The sequence below is a fragment of the Rhinopithecus roxellana genome, chromosome 12 (assembly GCF_007565055.1).
Source record: "Rhinopithecus roxellana isolate Shanxi Qingling chromosome 12, ASM756505v1, whole genome shotgun sequence".
NCBI classification, from domain to species: domain Eukaryota; kingdom Metazoa; phylum Chordata; class Mammalia; order Primates; family Cercopithecidae; genus Rhinopithecus; species Rhinopithecus roxellana.
In genome coordinates this window covers 67,651,961-67,677,815 of record NC_044560.1, presented here as the reverse complement: position 1 = coordinate 67,677,815, position 25,855 = coordinate 67,651,961, and the positions used below count along the sequence as shown (strand labels likewise).

The window sequence follows — 25,855 nt, the reverse complement described above, 5'->3', positions numbered from 1 at the left end:
AGGAAAAACTTCCTAGAGAAGATAGAATTTGAGCATGTTTTTAAAGGATGAGAAATAGTTTTTATTTCTAGGTTTTTATCTAGACAGAGGGAAAGATGGTTCTGGTGGTGAGAATATCATATGCAAAAGCATAGTGTAGCAAAGTTAGCACAATGTAAGTAGTTTGGTGGGGGTTTGGTGAGTGACAGGAGATGAGGCTGGAGAGAGGCCCACTCTGCCATGCCGGCGAGTTTAGGTAGAGTCATACTTTGAGCAGGAAATCTTCCTGTTCGTACGAGTGATCCATATCTGAATGTGGATCTTCATAGTCTCTCTCTACCTTATTTCCTAATGTATTCAACTAAATGTTCCCAGGCTGATCACCATTCTAAATCCTAGCATGTCTTTTTCTTCCTTATTTTCTAGCCATCTGTGAAAGTACACATGATAGCTCATCTTCTCCATTATGTCTCTTTTGCCTAGGTTCCTATAGTACATATTTTCTCTGCAGTTAATACGAAACAGATGCGGGCATTTAGTGCTGGTATTCATTTTTGGTATGCATATATCTGCTGTCCTTTCTACTTTCTAGTGTTTCTTAGTAGGGGTTCTACTGTCATTTTTGAATGGGACAGGTTTTTTGTTGTGTGGGGCTTTCCCATACATTACAGGAATTTCCCACTCCTTGCCCCCTACCTACTAAATCCCTCAAGTGCTCCCTAGTCTTGGAACAACCAAAACTGCCCAACCATTTCCAATTGTCCCCATACTCCCAGTTGAGAACTGCTTAAGTACTCAATTATTGGAAGTGAAAAGGTTCTTTTTCATTTCATTTCAGTCTTCACCTGCTATATCCATTTTCTTAATATACTTTCTACTAAAGCCAATACCACATAGTTAACCTGTTTCCTATTATTTTCATGCAGTAGTGGTACTAATTTTTAAAAGGGCAAAAATATAATATATAACTATTACTTTCCAAAGTATTTACATAATGATGTGAGACATAAAATTATGGTTTTCCTTCTCCCAAATTCTAGTCATTTTAATCTATACCAAGTAACTAAACAGATTCTTTGTATTCATGCTTCCAAAAAACACTTATCATAGTACTAATCCTAATAAAATAGATTATTTTTATAAGGAATGATTCCATTTATTTTTGAGAGACTTCAAATTTTCATCTTGGAATACATTTTAAAAGATTAAATGCCTGTGAATGAAGGATTATGTAGATATTTTGTAGATTTCGTATTTTTCTTGAAGAGTTCAGAATTTGGTAGAGTTTCTTTCGACTCTAAATTAAGATTTTATAGCTGACAGTAGAACAAAATTTTTTCCTGTAATTTCATCAGGTATTATTTGCTGCTTCCAGATGTCATACCAGTTGACAATTTTAGTGTCTCTTCCTTTTCTATTGCTTATAAATGAAAGACAAACATAGAAGAAATGTTTGTATTAATCCCTTTTATCAGTTAGGATGCTTTATATTGCATGAAATAGAATATCCAGTTTAAACAGATTTGAACTATATACAAAGGACATTTTGGCTCTCATAACAATGTTCAGAGGTAGATGGACTTCAATAGATACAGCAACTTGGTTATATCATCGAGGACCCATTTTTTTTTTTTCCTGATTCGTCATTGTATCCTTTATGGTGTCCATGTAATCCTCATAGTCATAGGATATTGCTGGTAACAGTTTGGGTTATAGTAAATATCCAAACAGAGTGCTTCTCTCCCAACATTACTAAACAGAAAACCTGAAATTCACCATGATTAGGCTGCCTACGTAATCTGCCCAATCTGGAGCCATTGTGTCCAGGAAAGTATGTTGATTTTTTTAAGTCATAAGGTACACCCCTAGAGGGTTGGCATAGAATTCATTCATTAAGGTATGGTTATGGATTACGAAGGATGGTGGTGACAGGTGGGGAATGATTGCTAAGTAGATAGTCAAAATGTCTGCTATACGTCTTAAAAATGATTTTAAAATATGGGGGCAAATATTTAAAATAAAAAGTAACTGAGATACACTTGAATTCGCAGTACAGAAAAATACATAGTTTATTTTTGAACTTTCAATTCTAGAAAGCTCATAATATTATAGCAGATTGGAGTGTGGACTCTAGAGTTATGAGGAAGCACTGCCTGGGCTCAAATCCCAGCAGCTCTGCTACTTCCAGCTGAATAATGACCTTGGAGGAGTGACTTTCTTCTCTCTACCTTAGTGTTTTCATCTGTAAAATGAAATAATAATGATATTTACCTCATAGAATTATAAGGATTAAAGGAGTTAATACATATGTTTAGAACCATGCCTGACAGAAAAAGCTTTTAAAACAAACCATTGTTATTTACTATTGCTACTTGCTGTGCTCTCTGATAAAACAATTTACTGGTAGTTTTTTTATAATCTGTAGACATTTCTTTTTTGAGATGGAATCTCCGTCTGTCACCAGGCTGGAGTGCAATGGCATGATCTTGGCTCACTGCAACCTCTGTCTCCTGGGTTCAAACAATTCTCCTGTGTCAGCCTCCTGAGTAGCTGGGACCACTGGCACATGCCACCATGCCCAGCTAATTTTTGCATTTTTGGTAGAGACGGGGTTTCACCATGTTGGCCAGGATGGAACCTGTAGAAATTTCTAATGTAATTAGTGATACAGTATTCTGAAAACAGACATGTGTTTTAGCTTTAGCTTACCTCATGGAGTCACCTGTGTTTAAAAATCAGAAGTGAAAATTTTAAGTATATTTGAACTGACATGATATATCAATGTGATTCTCAAAAGTAGTTGGAAATACTTCTCTTAATAACTATAAACAAGGGCTAAAATGTTAATGTCCGGGATATACTATGGAAACACTTATTAGGAGAGTTAAGTAGTAGGATGATGAATCTCCCTGTAAGCCCTTCATTTCACTGTTCTTTAAAACCTTTGTTGTTGGTGCATTAATTACAGGATAGAATCCATACTGCTTAGCAGGGCATTCAGGGCCGTATATAATCTGGTATTAATGTTTCTAGTTTCATCTCTAGCCACTAAACACTAAGTTTAATGTGACTAGAGTTTGCTTATGAAATCCCGGCAAAATACTCTCTAAAGACACTGTCAGTATTTGATAATAACAGCAACATTGTTGAGGACTAACAATGTTGTGTTCTAAACTCTTTTTTTTATTTTTATTTTTATTTTTTTTTGAGATAGTCTCACTCTTGTCACCCAGGCTAAAATGCAGTGGCACAATTTCGGTTCACTACAGCCTCCACCTCCTGGATTCAAGTGATTCTTCTGCCTCAGCCTCCTGAGGAGCTAGGACTACAGTTGTGCACCACCAATCCTGGCAAATTTTTTTTTTTTTTTTTTTTTTTTTGTATTTTTAGTAGAAATGGGGTTTCACTATGTTGTCCAGGTTTGTCTCAAACTCCTGACCTCAAGTGATCCAACCGTCTCGGCCTCCCAAAGTGCCGGGATTACAGGCATAAGCCACCATGCCCAGCCTCTAAACTCTTGATATATTATTTATTCATTTAATTGTGATAGAAATACCGTTGTTATCCCTGTTTTACAATGAGAAGCCTGAGGTACAAAGAGATTGTCTCTTGCTGAAGAACATGTTAAGAAGTAAATTATTAAAATGGGATTCAAACATAAAGTCCACTTAACCTCTCCCCCGTCCTACCTCTGGACCTTATAGTATATTGAGCCTTCTTGCTATGTACAGTGTCAATAAAGAACAGGAAGCTTTCATATGAAAATTGTGAAATGGAGGGAATAATGCAGTGCCCAACGTTGGTGATTGACTTGCTGCCCTAAAAAGAAGTCCGTGTTGGACTCATCTCCTTGTTGGTCTCTTTGTCCTTAATGTCTAGTGAGCTCTCGTTTGTGTTCTTTGGGTATATGTTGGTTAATCATTGTTGGAGTGAGATGAGAATTGGTGATTTGAAAAAAAAAAGAGTGGCCGGGCGCGGTGGCTCAAGCCTGTAATCCCAGCACTTTGGGAGGCCGAGACGGGTGGATCACGAGGTCAGGAGATCGAGACCATCCTGGTCTACACGGTGAAACCCCGTCTCTACTAAAAAAATACAAAAAACTAGCCGGGCGAGATGGCGGGCGCCTGTAGTCCCAGCTACTCGGGAGGCTGAGGCAGGAGAATGGCGGGAACCCGGGAGGCGGAGCTTGCAGTGAGCCGAGATTGCGCCACTGCACTCCAGCCTGGGCTACAGAGCGAGACTCCGTCTCAAAAAAAAAAAAAAAAACAGAAATATTCAAGCTTCTTTAAACTTTGTATTAGAAATCTTCATTCTTAGAGTTTAGCCTCCATTTGTAACTCTTAGTTGTGGCATATTTCATAGGAAGATAGCTTTGAGACTATCAAAATGATTAGGTAAGTAACCCTAGTTCTGGTTTGGTACTAGTTTCTAAGATAAAAAAGAGAAACGTATATTTTTTTTTCTCAAAGGGGGCAAAAGAGAATTCTTAAATGAATACTTCTAATAGTGAAATATTTTTAAATTCAAAGAGAATGTTAAAATTATTCCTGTCCTTTCTATCACTACCATCCTGTGTGTGCCGCATGAATGCATCTTTGACTTTACTGATTATAAAAAGTAACAAATCAGCCAGGTACAGTGGCTCACACCTGTAATCTCAGCACTTTGGCAGGCCAAGGTAGGAGGATCGCTTGAGCTCAGGAATTGGAGACCAGCCTGGGCAACATAGCAAGACCTTGTCTCTACTAAAATTCAAAAATATCAGTCAGCTGTGGTAGCTACTTGTGGGGGCTGAGGCGAGAGGATTGCCTGAGCCCAGAAAGTCAGGGCTGCAGTGAACCCTATTTTGCCACTGCACTCCAGCCCAGACGACAGAGTGAGACCCTGTCTCAAAAAAGGAAAAAATTCCACAAATCATTATGTGGAAGATTTATTTAATAATACAGACATATTCGTAGGTAAAAATTAAGTCAAGTCCTTTTATAATGTCAAGAAATAATCATAGCTAAAAGTTTGGGGTATGGTCTTCATACTTGCCAATATATGTATAAGCCTGTGTTTTAAATATAAAGGCTATCATTCAACATGCACAGTTTTCCACATCAGTACATTAAGTTCTGCCTCATCTTTTATGACTACTTAAAATTCATTATGTAGATCTACCATGATTTATTTAATCAACTTTCTGATGATGTACATTTAGGTTGTTTCTAATTTTTTTCTATTATATAAAGTGGTGCAGTGGACATTTATATATACATTATTATTTGACCAATTATTTCCTTGGGATAAATTTCCAGGAATAAAACTATTGAGGCAAAAATATATACTTTTTAATTACCGATTTTTATTTATAGCTTTTATGAAATTGAACTACCAGAAGCTTGCACCAATTTATATTGCTGTCAGCAATGAAGTTGCCACACTTTTGCCACACTTCCTTAGTATTTCTAATTTCTGCCAACCTGATAAGTAAAAATATTTTATTTCTATATACATTTCTTTGGTTATTAATGAATTTGAACATCTTATTGTAACATTAGAGCAGTGCCATTTAAAAGGAGCTAATGACTTTTGATTTGCATCTTTTTCCTTGGGATTATGGTAGCATTCCCCATACAAAAATTTGCAATTTGAAGTTATGAAGTCAAAAGAATAATTTAGATTATGGTTATAGAACCTCTTTCCTTAAATGTGTGTGTTCATCCACATACTTTCTTGAAACTGTGGGAGAGAATAATCCCTTTTTTTTTCTGTTTTTGTTAACAAGCAGGCCACAGAGAGACTGATCCTTAACAAGTTTCTAGTAAGCATGTGTTCGTAAATAAGTGCCCTGTATTAACTCCCTGAAAATGAGTATAAAATATTTATTTTCCTCATTTGATACAAGTGCCATCTAAGTATTTTTCAATCTTTTTTTTATTATGGCCTCCCAAGGAGCTTTCTGCCATGATATTTTGATACCATAGATACACTGTATATCTGTTGCATACAGTAGCCCTTTGTAGGGCCACAAATGTTAAAATAGCAAAGATTTTGGTGGCCCTTCAGAGAACCAGTTTTTGCCCTCTTTGGGGCCATGCTGCCCTCATTGAGAATGCATGTATGTATTGATATTTCGGGAAGGAGAGGGAAACAGCTTTGCTGTGCATGAATAGTTACTTGGGTTTCATAGGACTTAGAAGAGGTTAGTGTTTCTGTTGCTTTGTCAGATTGCCCAGAAGGGAACATAAGGATTCATAGTTGCCACAATTACTCCACCAGTCTTATCACCCAACTCTAAACATGGTATCTTGGAGTCCCTAAGTTACCTAGAATATACTAGGTATAGTAATACCATTTTTGAGAATGTTGATATGCCAAGGACATGGTGACATTATTGTAGTTGAAGGCATTTTGTTGAATTTAGGGAACAGTAGCCCTAATGCATTAGGAGTAATTGTAAATGTTCAAACCTTTATCCTTGTGGTTCTCAAACAGTGATGATTCTGCCTCCAGGGACATTTACAATTTCTGGTAGCATTTTTGGTGGCCACAACTGGATGTATGAGTGTTCCACTGGGAACACTCATCTAGAGGGTGGAGTCCTGGGATACTACTAAACATCCTGCAGTGCAAAGGACCGAGTCCCCATTGCAAAGAATTATCTAGTCCAAAATACCAGCACTGCTGAGACTGAGAAACCCTGCTCTGTCTTACTGATTGTACCTCTTGGAATCTAGCTTTAGAAAGTAATCCAAGTAATGTTGCCAGGAGTTTGATGTATGTGCATTTTTTTAAGTGGGACATATATTTGTATATATAATTATAAAAACTGGGAAACAAACTTAATTCTTTCAGTCTTAAGAAGAGCACATGTCAGGACTTACAGTAATTTCAGCAACACTGAAGAATTGGAAACCATTTTAGAGAAAATAAACTCACTCATTTCAGCAATTTTTTTTTTTTTTTTTTTTTTTTTCCAGAGACGGAATCTTGCTCTTTCGCCAAGGCTGGAGTGCGGTGGCTCAATCTCAACTCACTGCAACCTCCGCCTCCTGGGTTCAAGTGATGTGATTCTCCTGCCTCGGCCTCCCAAGTAGCTGGGACTACAGGGACATGCCACCACACCCGGCTAGATTTTGTATTTTTAGTAGAGACGGGGTTTCACCGTGTTAGCCAGGATGGTCTAGATCTCCTGACCTCATGATCTGCCCACCTTGGCCTCCCAAAGTGCTGGGATTAGAGGGGTGAGCCACCGTGCCTGGCCTAGCAATTTTTTTTTTTTTGAAGCAGGGTCTCATTCAGTCACCTAGGCTGAAGTGCAGTGACACAGTCGCAGTTCACTGCAGCCTTAATCTCCTGGGCTCAGGTGATTCTCCCACTTCAACCTCCAGAGTAGCTGGGACTATAGGCATACGCCACCATGCCTGGCTCATTTTTGTTTTTTTTGTAGAGATGGGGTGTCACCAGCTTGCCCAGGCTGATCTTGAACTCCTGGGCTCAAATGATGCGCCCACCTTGGCCTCCCAAAGTGCTGGGATTATAGGCCTTAGCCACTGCACCCAGCCTCAGCAGTTCTTTATACAACACCCTTCAACTTCTATTTGCCCACCTTGGGTTAAAGTATAGTATAGAAAATCATCTACTGTTATCAATAGCCCTTTATTTCTTAGAAGAAATAAAACCACCTCAAAAATATGGCAACTTGTAAATGAGTTAAATCTGAGTATGGGTGCATTGAATGTTCTTTGCATTATTTTGTTTTTCTTTGTTTTTGAAATATTGCAAGATCACATTTTAAAAGTTAGTGTACTTTTCAAATTTGTTCATGTGTGAGCTGAGGCCAAATACAGAAATATTTTTATCAATAATTTAGCAATGTATAGCAATGAATGACTTTGTTATAAGGAGAACTAGTTAACTACAGCAAATAAAATTATCTCCGAGGGCTTTTTCCCTCTGTGTTTGGAATGTTAAGTGCTTTCTGAACATATTCAGGGTGTACTGAATGTTAAAAGGCGAATGGGTTTTGAAATTACTCAAGCAATAATGGGGGTGATTGAGCGTGGTTTACAATTCTGTAAGATGGCAAGTTGGTAATCCTTTTTTCCCTAAGTTAACGTGGAAAAAATATACATTTAGGAAGAAATTATATTATGCATTAAGGTGAACAAAATCAGTTTATTTCTTATTTAAAAAAATGTCTCTCAGCCCTTAATGCTATTATGGTATACCTACTTCACAAATAATGAATATTACAAAATGTTTTATTTTGGAAGAATTTTTTTTTAAAACTAGTAACTAGTAATTTGCATTTGCATTCAAATTTTTAAATGTTTTTTCCTCTGAGATTTTAGACATCTGTCCTTTAGATTAGTAAAGAGTATTTTTCAACTTTGTTCTCAATAAAATTATGGGCATTGTCTTCTGACAGAAATTTTACTAAATCATGTAAATGTTTGCTGAAAGATTACTAGATTGTATTAAAAGAAAATTATTTTAGATTTTGGGGTCCTACTGCTATGGGATAGATTTTAAGGAGATGCTGGTGGTCATTAACTTGCTCTAATTGATTGTTAGAAATTTCTTCTAAGTAAAGAAAACATTGTGTAAAATCATCATGTAGTGAAGACATTTAAATTTTGATAATGGATTCAATATTTGGAGCATTAGATTTTTAAAGGAATCATGTCAGTGTCTCTAAATTTAGATATATTAAATACAGTCATTTTTCTAAAATCAGGCTTTTAGTGAATTATTGCTGTTGATCCTATGTCAAACCAAAGTTTAGACCTGAAAGCAAAAAGACTGTAGCTCAAAGTGCATTCTGCTTAGCAACCAGCTTGTTGTCTACTGTTTTGCTACTGAATGCACGTACTCATGCCTCAGAAGTGTATCTCCAGCCAGCTGGACTCAACCGGACAATACTTCATTCACCTAATTTCCAGACTAGTCAAGCAAAGACATCAGCTCATTGTATTTAGTCATGAGGAAATTTATTTGTAAACTTCAAATAGTAGCACACTGCTCTCAAAAGCCCCTGAACTATGAGAAATTGCCTTCTAATTCAGAAATGTGAAGTCCTTGGAATTTAGAACTGCTTCCCTTTTTCTTTCTTAGTAACCCTTGCAAGAGACATTAGCTCTTAATAGAAAATATATGTTAAATTCTAAGAATAATTTTAGAATCATCTTAAAGTGAAAATGTAGAAAGTTCAATTTGCATCCAGACTTTTATTATCTACTACCTTGATTCTCACATGATTATTTTCTCTCTTAGAAAACAGCAGTTTTGTTGGCATGTGAAGCTCCAGTTTCCTCAAAGTCAAGCTGAGTACATAGAAAAAAGGTATCACTGCTATCTTTTAATCACTGATTTGTTTTAATTTGGAGGCTGTGTATCTAAAATAAATTGTTAACTTAATGTCAGTAGTTGAATAGATAACTAAATTGTGGTATATTTATACATTGAGATGCTAAACACCACTGAAAACGAATGAACTACAGCTATGCACATCAACATGGATGAATCTCAGAAATAATGTAAGAAAAGCAAGTTAAGGAAGAATGTATAAAACATGATTGTTTGTAAATATGGGGGAATAAAGCCAGAAAACTAAATAGTGTACTTTTAGGAATACCTACAAAGGTGATAGAACTTCTAACTCTAAGGGAAATTGTTAACATAGAAATCCTGATGATGGTTTCTTTAGCAGCAAAGCAAGTATTGAGGAGAGGGATCCAAGGAGAATTAGAGGGCTGAGAGTTTCCTGTTTCTTAAGCTGTGTGGTGGTTAAGGAGATGAAAAATGACCCAAAATTCTACCATGCAAAGATTACCACTGTTAACATTATAGTGTATCACTCAGAAAGTACATTATTTTAGATACATATGTGTGTACTCATTGGAATTAATTTGCATAAAGTTTTTTGTGTTACTGTTTCATATTAAAACTTGTTCTTTTCTTTTTCTTTTTCTTTTTCTTTTTTTTTGGAGGGGAGTGGAGGCAGGATCTTGCTCTGTTGCCCACGCTGGAGTGCAGTGGTGCAGATCTCCGCTCACTGTAGCTTTAACCTCCTGGGCTCAGGTGATCCTCCTACCTCAGCCTCCAGGTAGGTGGGACTAAAGGCTCAGACCATCACGCCTAGCTATTCTTGTTTATTTTTTGTAGAGGCAGGGCCTCACTATGTTGCCCAGGCTGGTCTCAAACTCCTGACCTCAAGCAATCCTCCCATCTCTACCTCCCAAAATGTTGGAATTACAAGCGTGAGCCACCCCATCCAGCCTAAAACACTTTCAAGTGTCATTTAAACATTTTAATGTCAGCCAGATGCAGCAGCTCACACCTATAATGCCTGCACTTTGGGAGGTCAAGGCGGGTGGATCGCTTTTGACCAGGAGTTCAAGACCAGCTTGGCCAATATGGTGAAACCCTGTCTCTACTAAAAATACAAAAATTAGCTGGTGAAAGTAGCGCACCCCTGTAATCACAGCTACTTAGGAGGCTGAGGTATGAGAATAGCTTAAACGCAGGAGGCGGAGGTTGCAGTGAGCCAAGATCATGCCACTGCACTCCAGCCTGGGAGACAGAGCAAGACTCTGTCTCAAAAAAAAAATAAAAAAACAAAAACAAATGAAACATTTTAATGTTTGTGAACTATTTCATTCCTTGGTTTAGCAAAATTTTAAAGTTGCTCTTTAAGTAGTATATTTAGCATGTTCCTACATTATACATAAATATCCTTTCTTTGTAGTTGTCAAAGGGATTTTAGTGAAGAACTTTGTTATTTGGAGTTGCATACAAGGAAACGACTTATTTTACAGATAGGGGTATGTAGCCAATAGTATATATGAATATGTATAAATGGTTGAGGAAAGTTACTGTTTTAAAACAGTGTCTTAATTTTATTTATACAGCTTTATATATGTTTAAAACAGTGTGCATATATGGAGGAAAGTTGGAAAACTTAAAATGTTTTGTTTCCAAGGAAATTAGTATCAATTTTTTAACTTGGTCTTATAAATTAGAATGAATAAATTTGAACATGCACTGAAATCTGAAACCTTTTTTCAGATTTATTATTTCTGCTAGTTTCAAATACATTTTATCCTGACCTCGTCTTTTCATGTTTGAGTACAGGTGTGTGTTAAAAGAGGCTTCATATTTTTATAATTGATTTATACAGAACTTCTCAAAATGTTGTTTTTTAAGACCTTGTTAAGTGTGTCCAAGAACTCTTTTTGAGCTTTTTCCTAAGTATTTTTTGCTTAAAAGGATATTTTATTTTGCCAAGAGTAATATAAAAGGTCTTTGTTCAGTTATTTAAAGCAAAAAAGCCACAACATTTAATAATTCAAAATTAACACCTTTAGTAGAAAATTATCAATAGTAATATAGCTTGTTTTTTTTTCTTTGTTGGAAAGAGTACCAGATGATAAAACTATTAATGAAATCCTAAAGCCTTACATTGATCCTGAAAAGTCTGATCCTGTAATTCGTCAAAGGTATGCTTCAAAAATATTGTAACTTTCTGAAATAATTTAAAATGTTGATGTACTTATTAGGGTCATCCATGACTATTAGAATGTGATGTGTAGTGCAATTTACTTTCTATCACATTTTCTTGGTGTTTACTGAAGGTCTGTCAGTAGAAACAACAACAGTAGCTGACATTCATTGTTTCCTATGTTCCAGACACTCTTCAAAGCAGACAATAATAAATACGTTAATTCATTTAATCCTCACAATAACTCTGAAAAGTGGATTATTATTATACCCATTCTATAAATGGGGCAACTGAGCCTTAAAGTGGTTAAGTAATATCCTATAGCTAGTAAACAAGGGAGCTAGGATTCACACCCAGGCAGTCTGGAGTCAAAGTCTTTACTCTTAACCCTTAAACTAAACTACCTTTGACGTTGAATGAAAGACTCTGAAAATTAAAAGTTTCCAAGTAACTTTTAAAGACAGGAAATCCTGTTTCAGCCAAGTCTTCAGAGAACTAAGCAAAGTACAATCTGCCTCCTGTCCAGAAATACAGCATGGACAAAAGTGGTTAACATAACACAGTGGAAAGATTCAGTCATGGATATCTGGGTTAAAATAGCTGTTTCTGTCCCTTATTAGCTGTGTGATTAAGAGCAAGTTACTTAATTTCCAGGCCTTATTTTTTTCTCATCAGTGAAATAAGAATGATAACACTTCCTAGATAGAATTGTTACAAGGCTTAAAAGAAATAGCATGTATAAAATTCCTAGTACAGGACTTAGCATATACTAGGCACTGCTCAAAAAAGGAGATTGTTATTAGAGTGTGAGTTATTAGTGCTTCTGGGCAGAAACCCAGTTGACTTTATTTTCACCAGATGGTACTTGCTTGGGATATGAACGAGTGCTTGGTTTGGTTCCAGAATAACCTGGTATTTAAAATTTAGACTGGGTGGATTCTAAAATGTCTAATCCAGTTCTAGTTGAATCTCTTTCTTTTGCTTTTGATAAAAGGTCATGCCCAGACTGAACCTGACCCATGTCACATATTAAGCAGTCTTTAAAATAGCTATGATAGTTGAGTTTATTTCCTTATAAATGGTAACCTAGTTGTTATCATTAGTCACATATTTGCCAGTAAGACAAAATGTCACTGAATAGGATACATTTTTGTAAAATTACATAGCCAGATTAATTTATTGAAACAGATATTTTAAAATTTAAGATGAACAGAGGAAAAAAGTTATATTATTTTCAGATTTCTGGTTAGAAAACATCTTTATCTCCTTTTCTATGCTTAAATAGATGAACTTTTAAGTATTATTAGGTACAAATGCTTAGTCTCCATAAGACTATGTGGAAATATATTAAAAATCAACTTTTCCTTCAATGTGATGTTTTTTATTTCAGGTTGAAAGCCTACATTCGCTCTCAGACTGGGGTTCAGATTTTAATGAAGATTGAATATATGCAGCAAAATTTAGTAAGGTAAAATTGCTCTCCTCCCCATTTCTTTAAATATTTTTTAGTTCTGTAGCATAATTAAGTAGCTTGATTAGCTCAAGTTATTAAACTAATTATCTAGCTATGAACATGACTTTTACTTTTCAACTTTCAAGTCAGAATTCAAAATAATCACACTTATAGGATAAATTGGGTTGAAAAATCATCCAGATTAAAATATTTTATTTTCTTTTATTTTCTGTCAACTGAGATAGGGGAAGTAGAATATTTTAAAATACAAGCATTCTTTTATTTGTTCTATTGTGTTTTACTTCACTGAGCTTTACAGATACTGCATTCTTTACAAATTGAAGGTTTGTGGCATCTCTGCTTCGAGCAAGTCTATCTGCACCATTTTTCCAACAGCACATGTTCAGTTCGAGTCTATGTGTCACAGTTTGGTAATTCTAGCAATATTTCAAACTTTTTCATTAGCATTATATCTGTTATGGTGACCTGTGATACAGGAGTAACCCTTTCATGTTACTACTATAATTGCTTTGGGTGCACCATGAACTGTGCCCATATAAGATGGCAGCCTTAAATGTGTGTATTCTGACTGTTCCACCAACCACTCATTCACCCATCTCTCTCACTCTCCTCAGGCCTCCTATTCCTTGAGACACAGTAATACTGAAGTCAGGCCAATTAATAACCACACAACGGCCTGTGAGTGTTCAAGTGAAAGGAAGAGTCACATCTCTCACTTTAAATCAAAAGCGGAATGATTAGGCTTAGTGAGGAAGGCATATTGAAAGCCGAGATAGGCTGAAAGCTAGGCCTCTCCTGCTAGTTAGTCAAGTCATGATTGCAAAGGAAAAATTCTTGAAGGAAATTAAAAATGCTACTCCAGTGAACACAAGAATGATAAAAAAGTAAAACAGTCTTATTGCTGATAGGGAGAAAGTTTTAGTGGTCTGGATAGAAGATCAAACCAGCCCAAACATTCCCTTAATCCAAAGCCTAATCCAGAGTTAGGCCCTAACTCTCAACTCTATGAAGGCTGAGAGAGGTGAGGGAGCTGCAGAAGAAAAGTTTGAAGCTAGCAGAGGTTGGTTCATGGGGTTTAAGGAAAGAAGCCTTCTCCATAACCTAAATGTGTGGGGTGAAGCAGCAAATGGTGATGTAGAAGCCAAAGCATGTTATCCAGAAGATGTAGCTAAGATAACTGATGAAGGTGGCTACACTAAACAACAGATTTTCAATGTAGACAAAATAGCTTTATATTGAAAGAAGATGACATGTAGGACTCAGCTAGAGAGGAGAAGTAAATGCCTGCCATAAAAGCTTCAAGGGATGGACTGACCCTCTTGTTAGGGGCTAATGCAGCTGGGGATTTAAAGTTGAAGCCAGTGATCATTTACCATTCCAGAGATCCTAGGGCCCTTAAGAATTATGCTAAATCTGTTCTACCTGTGCTCTGTAAATGGAACAACAAAGCCTGGATGACAGCACATCTGTTTATGGCATGGTTTGCTGAATATTTTAAGTCTACTGCTCAGAAAAAAAATTTGTTTTCAAAATATTACTGCTTATTGACAACTTCGATCCTCTTTGGGAGTCTAAAGAAGGAAAGTCATAACATTAGTGTGAGGACGTTAAAGGAAAATGAAGCGCAGAGGAGTTGAATGCCTAGAGCTAGGTCGTGTGAGTTTCATTTAAGCATACTTCTTTGATGTATTTTTTGTTTAGATTTATCCCATTTGGCTCTTTGTTAAAATAAGTCTTAACATTTTGACTTGTAGCTTTCTGAGTTGTGGTCTCTAGGTATCCTGATTTCTTTCCATGCAATGGCATGAGAGCAGTTTCCTTAACTGCTCCCTTTTTGGGACATTACATCCTATGGGCATTTCTGCTGCTCTTCTCAAAAACCCTAGTATGCTAGGACAAGCTGAGATTTCCATCCACTTTGGCTCTTCGTGGACTTACAGTACACATTTCCAAGTTAAAAAATAACTGCTCTCTGGGCCCAAGCAGTGTATCCTATACTATAAACTTTAAAATACTCAGTATCCCCTGTTTGTCTTTTATTACCAAGAATTCTGATTCCCTTGAATTTTGGAAGAAGAGGATATTCTGTCAGAGTCAAGCTTGACTGGCTTAGATGAGTGGACACATTGGCCCTCAGAGGTATTCTCTTAGTAGGCTTGTGAGACTAAAACCATGGTCTCATGGCTTAAAACATGAGTAACGTTTAGATGAACTAATTAGATAAAATATGCCACATGGCAAGAAAGGAACTGAATTTAGAAGATGAAACAGATAATATAAGAATTATGTAATGATTGACTAGAGGTAAATCCAAGGAAACAATGTAAATTATTTTGTTTAAACATGAATTACTTGGAGTTGACTTTAGGATTTTACTAAACAAAACTTAATTTTTTAATCCCCAAAGTGAAGGGAATAGTAGATTAATAAAGTGAAAAGTTAGTGGTGTTGACTATAAGGAATACCTAGAATAGACTAATTTGATACTAAACCTGAGCCTAGCTGGGTGCCTGTGGCTCATGCCTGTAATCCCAGCACTTTAGGAGGCTGAGGCAGGCAGATTGCTTGAGCTCTGGAGTTTGAGACAAGCCTGAGCAACATAGCAGGACCTTGTCTCCAAAAAAAAAAAAAAAAAAATGATAAACCTGAGCCAGTCTGAGGAACATGAAAGTACTTTCACTCTACCTTGTCTGTGGAGAAAGCTCATCTTCCAGATTACCCCGTTTTTGCTGTTGACTTGAACTAAGTGATGTATGAAAATACTACCAAAGCAAAGAAAGGGGGAAAATGTTATATCCCAGGTCCAGTTTAAAAATTGGCATATGTTTAGCCTTGAGTAGTGATGGCATCATTTGACAGCAATAATAATGTCAGAAATTCCTGTTGAGGTAGCTTTCATCTTGAAGGTGGACCTAAATTGGCATAGGATATCTTTATATTTCTGATTATTAGGTCAGCCTCAAAGCATAGTTATGCTAATTTCTAAAGAACCTCAATTTTATTAAAGTATTTTGTAGTCATAAGTAATGAAGTTAGATAGAGTAATGAAGTAGAGATATATGTAGGCATAGATTTTTATTTTTTGTCAGATTTTTAAAACAATGTTCTGTATAACATACTGATAAATGGACTAAGATGAGCATTTACATTTGATTGTATACATAATTACAGTTACATCCTTAAAGTACATTCAGAGAACATCTAAGGAAAATTATTAGAGGTTATAAATGCTAAGCTCTAATTTAAGATAAGCATTCTAAATAGAACCATTTTATTATTTCCTGAAAAGTGCTTAGAAATCAAGAACATGTAGTTTCTTTATGGCTGTTTGATTTTACGTTTACAGCATTACAGTAACTTCAGAGTAAAGTCTTTTTACCAAATACTTGATGTTACCAGTTTCCATTGGTTTTATTTTCCATTCTTGGAAGGTATATAGCAATTGTCTCATGATATAGATATACCTGGTCAGCTAGAGCATGCTTACATTTTTTCCAGTTTTTAGCTTTGCCATGCATGGCTTTTTTTTTAAATTGTGATTATAGAATTTGTGTCTAATCTAAGGAATTCACTACTGATCTGTTTTGGAGTTTCTTTCCAGAATACATAGGGTCTGAATTTATCTCTTAGAAAAGCTATTTTAGCCTTTTAAATAAATTCATTTATTCATTCAGCAAATAGTGAGTACGCCAAAGTCCAGGTACTGTTCTAAACATTGAGGCTATGGCAGTAAAGAAAAGTGTTCCTGCCCCTGTGAAGAAGATCATTCATGTAAGATGCTTACGTTAGTAATGCCATTCTTGCTCTTTGCCGCATTATTTCTTACCAACTTTTTATTCTCAGAAAGTAAATGAGTGGTTTTGGACTAGAAAAGCCTATGTTGCTAAATGTCAGGCACTATCAGAGGGCAGCTGTTGTATTATTGCCCACTTAAGTTACTACTGACTAAATAATTTATAAAACAGCCAACTTTGTCTATTCAAGTACAGTTTTACAAATGTATTAAATTTTAAGCCTAGATTTTACTTTTATTTTATGGAATTATTTACCAGAAAGAAATTTAGATACATTTTGTTTTTTATATTTACTTTGCTACTTTGATACTTGTAAATCTTCGTGGTTTTTTTGTGATTTAAGCAGTTATAGGATGATTCTTTCCAAATTTATTCAAAAAAAACCATTAAGTACATTTAATCTTCTAGGCATATAAATAAAAATTGGGGTTTATACAAGTATGAATAAAATACAGTTCTATTGTAGTAGGGAAAACAGACACACTGTATATATCATAAGAAACCTGTGTCTACGTCTTAAAAGCGATGTGGAAGGTAGCAGGTATCCTTATGTCATCAGAAGGCTTTGTTGTGCAAGTCACATTTGACTTTTATTAAAGGTGAATGGCCTATGACTAGGGGAGGGTACAGAGGCCCTTAAGAAGTACAAGGGTGTGGTATGTCGTAAACAAGGCAAGTAAGTGGAGTATATAGATGCATGTAGAGAAGTATTTTTAAAACTGTTTTTAAAAAGATAAGGTTGAAGAGTTAGTTCAAGACCCAATACTAACGCTGTTTGAATCTTGTCTCATTGGCATAGAAAACTGTAAAAATCTAGGAAAAAAAAAAAAACAGTAAGACTTGGTGATCAAGTTGGCTATAGGGAGCAATAAATAGGAATCAAAGGTGACTGTGGTTTCTGGCATGATTGCTGTTTACAAAGAGATGAAGGTAAGGTCTGGAGAGACTAAGAGCATGTTGAGTTTCCTGTAGAAGTCACATCATTTTCCGGAACACTACTTTAAAAAAGAATAACCTTACTCTACTAATTATTAGGATATCTTCAGAGTGAGATTGTATGCTAGTAAAAAAAATAGTGATATTATCCTTCCAGAATACTTAATATGTGGAGTAGACCTTACTTTACTTTATGAGGTTCTAGACTAGACTTTTTAGACCAAAAGTTTCACCATTACAAATAGTACATTTATTATAATAAATAAAAGTTTGTTGTCACTGCTCCTTAAACTTAACCCGAATTATGAGAACTTCCAGAATAACCTTTTTGCTCTTATGCAAAAATGTACATCAGAGATTTGCTATAAAGTCAAAATTGTGTTTTTAATTTGATACAGACCTTGGAAAGTCAGTAAGCCTATTTTCCCATCTAAATGTGGGAATCAGAACAGAAATGATACTGCATTGTTGTAAAGGTTAATTTGAGTTAATACTTGTCAGCTGCTTAATACAGTGCCTGGCACCTAGAAAATCACTCCTGTGTATTCAAGTATTTTGAGTTTCAACTAGAATATCATGCTGAAATGATACAGTGAACCTAAAGAGGTGTTTAAGTTCCACATGTTTGGTAGTAGTTAACTATATCATATATTACTTTATTTGTTTAACAGCTTCTTTTAACCAAATTCGTTTTTCAAAATTTTGTTTTGAGAGACAGGGTCTTACTCTGTTGCCCAGGCTGGAATGCAGTAGCACAAGCATAGCCTCACTGCAGCCTTGAACTCCTGAGCTCAAGAAATCTTCCTGCTTTAGCCTCCTGCATAGCTGAGGCTCCAGGCATGCATCAGCCATATAATTTCTTATACTTCTGGGATATACTTCAAATGTAATATTAGCCATACATTCCCAACAGACCACTCACCACTAAACACAAGGGAGCAGATAACCAGTCATGTTTGTTAACATTTCTTTTGACATAATTGGATATTGCAAGAATATGAGATTTCAGGAACTTAAGATATTGTCAACTTATTTCTGTGGAAATTACTCCCAAATCTAGATATAGTTTTAACTTTTCTCCCAAACTCCAAATCTTGGTTTCCAGCTATCTTCATTTACACATCTCATTAAATCTTAAGCTCAACATGTCTAGATTTCATTACACTGCATCTATTTCTTCCTGATGTGTGTGTTTCTAATTTAATGGACTGAGTGTTCTGGCATCGAGTAAGCAGTCAACAAATGTTGGTACTCACTTTCTATTACTGGCTCTTTTGTTCTAGTAAGCCAGGCATAAGACCTTGTAGCCCAGCATCTTCGACTACTTCTTGACTTCCGCCTTGCCACCTTACCTTGCATAATTGACATCCACAATGTGTCTTCCATTTGTCCTTTCTTCTCCATTCCTTTTAGGTAGACTATTATTTACCAGTGTCTACGGTAGAGTTCATTTCCTTCCCCCAAACTGGATATAATTTCCATATCTTTAGAACCTTAAAAGTGTTTTGCATTTCTCATAGGTTCCTATAAATTTGACTTATTTTATCCCAATAAAACTTAAACCATATGATGATTAACTCCCTTTTGAAGACAGTGGTTGCCATAGGCATCTTCATCTTTATATTTCCTGCAGAGTTGTGTTAGTGACTTTTCCACAGCAAGTGTTCAGTCTTAATTTTTTAATAAGTGTGCTAATTCATATATATATGTATATATATGCCTGATGTATGCTAGGTATTGATGCCATGTTAATACCCTTAAGCAGGGCTTGGACAACTTTTCCTATAAATGGCCAGATAGTGAATATTTTCCAGCTTTGTGGGCCATTTAGCCATAATTAGTCAATTCTGCCATTGTAACACATAAGCAACTATAGACCACTTAAATGAATGGACATGACTAGAATATGGTCCAGTAAAACTTTATTTACGAAAACAGATAGTGGGCTGGATTTGGCCTCCAGGCTATAGTTTTCTGATCCCTGCTCTAAAGGGTTTTTTATTGGTTTACGTGGTATCTGTATATCATGTAAACAGTTGGGGGCTTCAATTCTCAACATGTGAAATGAGAGAGAGAGAGAAGATTGTAACAAGGGCCCAGTATAATTTAAAAGTTACTTCAGAAAGTGTAGTACCTGCTCAGAGGTCAGGCTTTTTGATACATGAACCTGACCTAAAGTATCAGTTAAGATTGATCAGGTCTGTATTTTTCTTTTATTCAGTTAATTTTCATTGAGCCCCTTCCATGTGCCAGCCCAGCGCTAATCCCTAGGGATATATAGACATCTAAAAGACTAGCCCTCAAAGAGCTCATAGTCTAGGTGGGAAGACTGATATGTGATAAATACCGCAAAAGATAGATACTTAAAATACAAGGCATAAAAAGTGCCCAGTGGAGGGCAAGGGCATCTTTGCATGGACACTCCAGACTTAATCATTTCTTGATGGAAAGACAAACCTTTGCCTTCAGTTTGCTTCCAGAATTTTTCATATAAAGCCAAGAATTTAGATTTAAACCTAAGCCTAGGTTAAAGTATTACCTAAGCTTTGATTTCATGGATATCACAAAAATTTTTACTGTTCATGAGCATATTATCCTGTTGTACTTGCACATAGCCTATTAGTCGTTTCCTCCTGTGCTGGTTTTAGTTAATAATTTTGGAATGCTTTTTGTTTGAAAAGCAACCAGCAAAAGTATGAGCTATTTCTCTTGGATGATTTTATTTCCATGCTGAGAGGATGTTTTTAAATTTTAAAAACTAAGGCTATTTTACCTTCCTTGGAACTTTATGGATCTTTAATCTAAAATACTTTAAAATCATTTTCAGTGAAGTGAAGAGGTAAAATGCTTTTTCCTATCTCCTTTTTGAGAAATTGATTTTACCTACGTAAAGGCCTCAGGTGAGGCCCACCTGACCTCTTTTGGCTTGCACCCACTCACTAGCAAGCAAAGACCCCCTTTCACTACTGGCCAGTTATTTTTCCTTCCTGTAAACCTCTCCCCAGTGGCACATGTAGCCTGTATTTCTTTTCAGAACAATGCTTCTCAGATTTCAGTATCCATCATAATCATCTAGGGCAGTTGTTGAAAATGTTGATTTCCAAACCACTCTCTTAGGGTTCTGGTTTAGTAAATCTTACATAGGACCCAGAAACCTACGTTTTTTTTTTTTTTTTTTTTTTTTTTTTTTACAATCTCTGCCTCCCAAGGGTGACCCTGATATAAGTTTTTCCTGGGACCACACTTTGGAAAACACTGGCCAGGTTCGTAAACTCCTTGAGGACATTTTTGTTTCCCACACAATGTCTAACATGTTTGATATAGTGAGTTTTTGGTAGATATATTCAATTGAGTTATTGAAGTTGTATAAAGAAACACGGCAATTGATATTAGAATGGATTTTTTTTTAAATCACATTTTACCTCCTTAAAGATATTAGTCTGTGCTCTTTCCCTAATTGAACTAGAAATGGAAAATTAGATGACTGTTTTAGACTTATGGTGCATAATTGAAAAATATGCTTTGAAGATACTCTAGGAAATTTATAAGATGTGTGTTAAAAGTTAGAACTTAAAAATTGTTTTGAGAATAGTGCAGAATTAAGTATATACTGGAGAACACTGAAGGAATTCCAGAATTTCTAAGAACAGTGTTAACTATTTTCAGATGTCTTTTCTTATGTAAACAGCCCGAGACATTTCTGCCTAAGATCCCCTGAAAATAACTATGATGAAGAATTAGTGAAGAATAAGAGCTTGTTCTCTACATAGGATTACATAAACTTCCTCTTGTTTTCCTTTTGAAATTTGATTCTGTTAATGGATACCAAGTTGATAAATGAGGGGAAATCATTTAATCTAAGAATCAATAGTGAACAACGATGCCTTTAATAGAAGATGCCCTCATCAGTGCTCATCCGTCATGTTAAGAGATATTTTTCAAAAAAAAACTTAATTTGTTTGTAGTATATTTGTGTTGTTTTGATTGATTTGATTTAATAATAGTTAAAATTATTCAGTTCAGAAGAAATTTTATTATTTAAAACATAAAAGTCATAAGTAATAAAATTAAATTTTACTTTTCATTACATTTTTGTTACAGAGAAGGTCAAGTGTAAACATATTACTTGGTATAAAATTCTGCAAGAGAATCTGAATGGAAAAACAAGGTTCCGAGAACAAGTAAGATTTCTAATTTAGAAAGCAGTGCTTACGCATATATATATAATGTTTTTTTTTTTTTTTTGAGAGAGAGAGAGTGAGTGAGTCTCACTCCGTTGCCCAGGCTAGAGTGCAGTGATGCAATCTTGGCCCATTGCAACCTCCGGATTTCGTGTTCAAGCGATTCTTGTGCCTCAGCCTCCCAAGTAGCTGGGATCACAGGCGCATACTACCACACCTGGCTAATTTTTGTATTTTTAGTAGAGAGACAGGGTTTTGCCATATTGGCTATGCTGGTCTCGAACTCCTGGCCTCAAGTAATCTGCCCACCTCGGCCTCCCAAAGTGCTGGGATTACAGGTGTGAGCCACCACACATGGCCATTATTTATTTATTTATTTTTAATGGATGATATTGCTGTTAAATTACCATGATATTTAGAGTCTAGTGAATTTACTTAAGGGTGATATATTTCACTTTAAATCATCAATATTCACAGTACACCATAAATTATGTTCTTAGCATCTACTTGTAGGATGTCAATATAAGGATATACAAAAGTATCATTGTTTTTCACAATTATTTTAGGTTATGTTTAAGCAAAACAATGTGAAGACCCTGAATAAGTTTTCCCAAACACACACAAAAATTGTTTCCTGCAAGAGTGATTTAAAATCAAGGTTAAATCTGGGGGCTAATAGGTATCTTTCTGGAATGTAGTAAGTATGAATGACAAACTTTTATTGAGTGCCTTATTACCGTTTAGGTACTCTGATACGCACTTTTTACATATTGTAATTATATTATACGTTATAAGTATATTATAATTAAATGGATAGCCCGTCTGTGGCTGTGTAAGTACTAAGTGGTGGAACCTAGATTCAAACCTAGGTCTGCCTACACTCAAAGCCTTAGTATGTTCTTTGCAATAGGGTACATACCTGTCAGTACCATAAATAATCATAATCCATGTTCTCAGATTATGTGAAACCCAACCACAGTTCTTTGTTATACCTTTTTGGGATTGTTGTTTATTTTTCAAAGTAATCATGGTCAGGATGAGTATGTGTTCAGAATGGCATTAACCTTTGACCACATTTTGGATATAGATTCTAAAAGAAAGCGAGAATAAAACAAACAACAAAGGAAGCATCATTTAAGGATTATAACAATTCTATATTCTATTACAGAACAAAGGAAGCATCATTTAAGGATTAGAAATTGTTAGAGTTAATCTGAAGCATGTCCACACACAGAAAGGGAATATGTAGAGTGGTTTGCTAAACTTTTTTTATCATCTCAAAGATGATACTCTTCCAGTGATGAAATGGACTTTATATGTAGTATTCTTGTTAAAGCAGTTTTATGATAGGAATTGTTAACTTCGTTTTAAGAAAGTTGAAGCTCAGCTAGTTGGCACAGTTGGCTGAGTGTTTACCAGACAGATATAAACTCAACTATTGAGGTCTCAGTAGCTTTGAACCTGAGAATGTTAGTTTGAGAGTCTGTATTTAAAGTGATCCAAAGTGATGTGATGGTCAAATTCTTAGCACATTGCAAGCCTACCATTTCTATAGTGATAATCTCACTTCAAATATATACTATTTTGATTCTTGGTTAAGGGAATTATGTGAAATATAAAATATGAGTTTTCTCTAAAAACAAGTGATACTTTAACGTAATGTTAATCTACTAAACTTACCCATCCTAGTTACGTTATAGAATATTTTGTGGCCAATTTAAATGTTAGGCACCAAAACTGTGAATTTTATGTGTATTCCGATATCCATTCTGTGCTCAGTACTTTAAACATATCCGCTCTCTACCCAGTTTCGTAGACCTAGCTCTCTCTTCCTATCTGTACCTCACACATATCACATATACCTTCTTCCTAGAAAGTCTTTGTCCTTTCACCGCTAGTAAATACCTTGTAGTACACCATTGTATTCCCAGTGCCAAGAACAGTGTCTGGAACATGGTAGGCTCTCAGTAAATATTTGTTGAGTGAGAAATGAATGAACAAGCATACAGTTGAGTGAAAAAAAATCACAAAATTGAATTTATAGGCCCAACTCTGCATTTTCTTGAGTGACCCTGAGTAAGATACTTAACTTCTCAGGGCTTCAGTGTACTTAACTGGAAGACGAAAGAGACTGGGTTATAAGTTCCTGCCAACTCTAAAATAATACCATTCTATAATGTAGTTAATTCATGGACTATTGAACCTCTCAGCAAAAGTTTCTCTGAGGAACCTAATCATATTTTGCAAGGTAATATACATCCTGATAAAGTCTGAAGATGTAAGAGCCTGTACTGATGAGATACTTGCATTCAGTTTTAGCTTCAAAGGAAATGTATGTTTTGTTAGCAAGATTAAGACTAAAGATTAAGATTTAAAATCCCTACATTAATTAGAGGGGGAAAAAGTACATGGAGGAGAAAGGATTTTAAGAAACAAATAATTAACAATACTGTATTGTATACTTGAAATTTGCTAAGAGGGTACATTTTAAGTGTTCTTATCACAAGAAAAAATTTAAAAATGCTATGTAAGGTGATGGATATGTTAATTAGCTTGATTATGATATCATTTCACAACATATACACACATCAAAATATCAAATTGAGGCCGGCACAGTGGCTCACACCTGTAATCCCAACACTGTCGGAGGCTGAGGCAGGAGACTCATTTGAGCCCAGGAGTTTGAGACCGGCTTGGGCAACATAGGGAGACCCTGTCTCTACAAAAAAAAAAAAAAAAAAAAAAATCAAATTGTATACCTTAAATATATATAATTCCTATTTGTCAATTATGCCTCAATAAAATTGGGCAAAAAAAGAATACAAACCAATTAAGGAGAGGGGTTAGCTAGGGTTAGGAGCTGAAGTACCTAGATAGTGAAGGCCCTGTGCAGCCTGCAAGAACAAAGAACATTTGGATGTTGGTACTGAACAAGAGAGGTTTGGAAGGCCAGGGCAGGCAGATAACCTGAGGTCAGGAGTTCAAGACCAGCCTGGCCAACATAGTGAAACCTGTCTCTACTAAAAATACAAACATTAGCCGGGTGTGGCAGCACACACCTGTAGTCCCAGCTACTCAAGAGGCTGAGGTAGGAGAATCGCTTGAACCTGGGAGGCGGAGATTGCAGTGAGCTGAGATCGCGCCACTGGACTCCAGTCTGGGCGACAGAGCGAGACTCTGTCTCAAAACAAAACAAAACAACAACAGAACAAGAGACAATATTTACTGAGGATCTACCGAACTTTACTTTTTTTTTTTTTTAACTTTTAGGTTCAGGGCTACGTGTATAGATTTGTTATATAGGTAAAATCATGTCACAAGAGTTTGTTGTACAGATTATTTCGTCACCCAGGTACTAAGCCTAGTACCCCGTAGTTATTCTTTCTGCTCCTTTCCCTCCTCCTACCCTCCACCTTCACCTAGTTCCTAGTTCTTTGTGTCCATGAGTTCTCATCATTTAGCTCCCACTTATAAGTGAGAACCTGTGGCATTTGGTTTTCTGTCCTGTGTTAGTTTGCTAAGGATAATGCATCAAGATTCAGGACAATAAAACAATACAGGAGCTGACAGACAAAATGGCCAATGTAAAAATGAACCTAATGGATCTGACGAAGCTGAAAAATACACTTCAAGAATTTCACAGTGCAATCACTAGTATTAACAGCAGAAGAGACCAAGCTGAGGAAAGAATCTCAGAAATTGAAGATGGGTTCTCTGAAATAAAGCAGACAAAAATAAAGAAAAATGAATGAAAGGAATGAGCAAAACCTCTGAGAAATATGGGATTATGTAAAGAGGCCAAATCTACGAATCATTGGCATCCCTGAAAGGGATGGGGAAAAAGCAAACAACTTGGAAAACACGATTTTAAGATATCGTCCGTGAAAACTTCCCCATCCTTGCTAGATAGGTCAACAGTCAAATTCAGGAAATACAGAGACCCCCTGCAATATTCCCCACAAGAAGACCATCCCTAAGACACATAATCATCAGATTCTCCAAG

The 25,855-nt window shown here is 35.8% G+C and overlaps 1 protein-coding gene across 3 annotated transcripts in view; it reads left to right on the top strand.

Moving 5' to 3' along the window:
* The window catches only part of ZNHIT6 (zinc finger HIT-type containing 6), a 54,259-nt gene that overhangs the window by 17,339 nt on the left and 11,065 nt on the right, over nt 1-25,855 (top strand). For 2 of the 3 annotated variants that reach the window (XM_030913291.1, XM_030913290.1), the window contains 3 exons: nt 9,241-9,309; nt 11,385-11,465; nt 12,858-12,935. In XM_030913291.1, the coding sequence (XP_030769151.1) occupies nt 9,241-9,309; nt 11,385-11,465; nt 12,858-12,935 (228 nt within the window). Of the gene's footprint in view, nt 1-9,240; nt 9,310-11,384; nt 11,466-12,857; nt 12,936-21,772; nt 21,853-25,855 lie in introns of all 3 variants that reach the window. The other variant, XR_004052196.1, reaches the window with a different exon arrangement.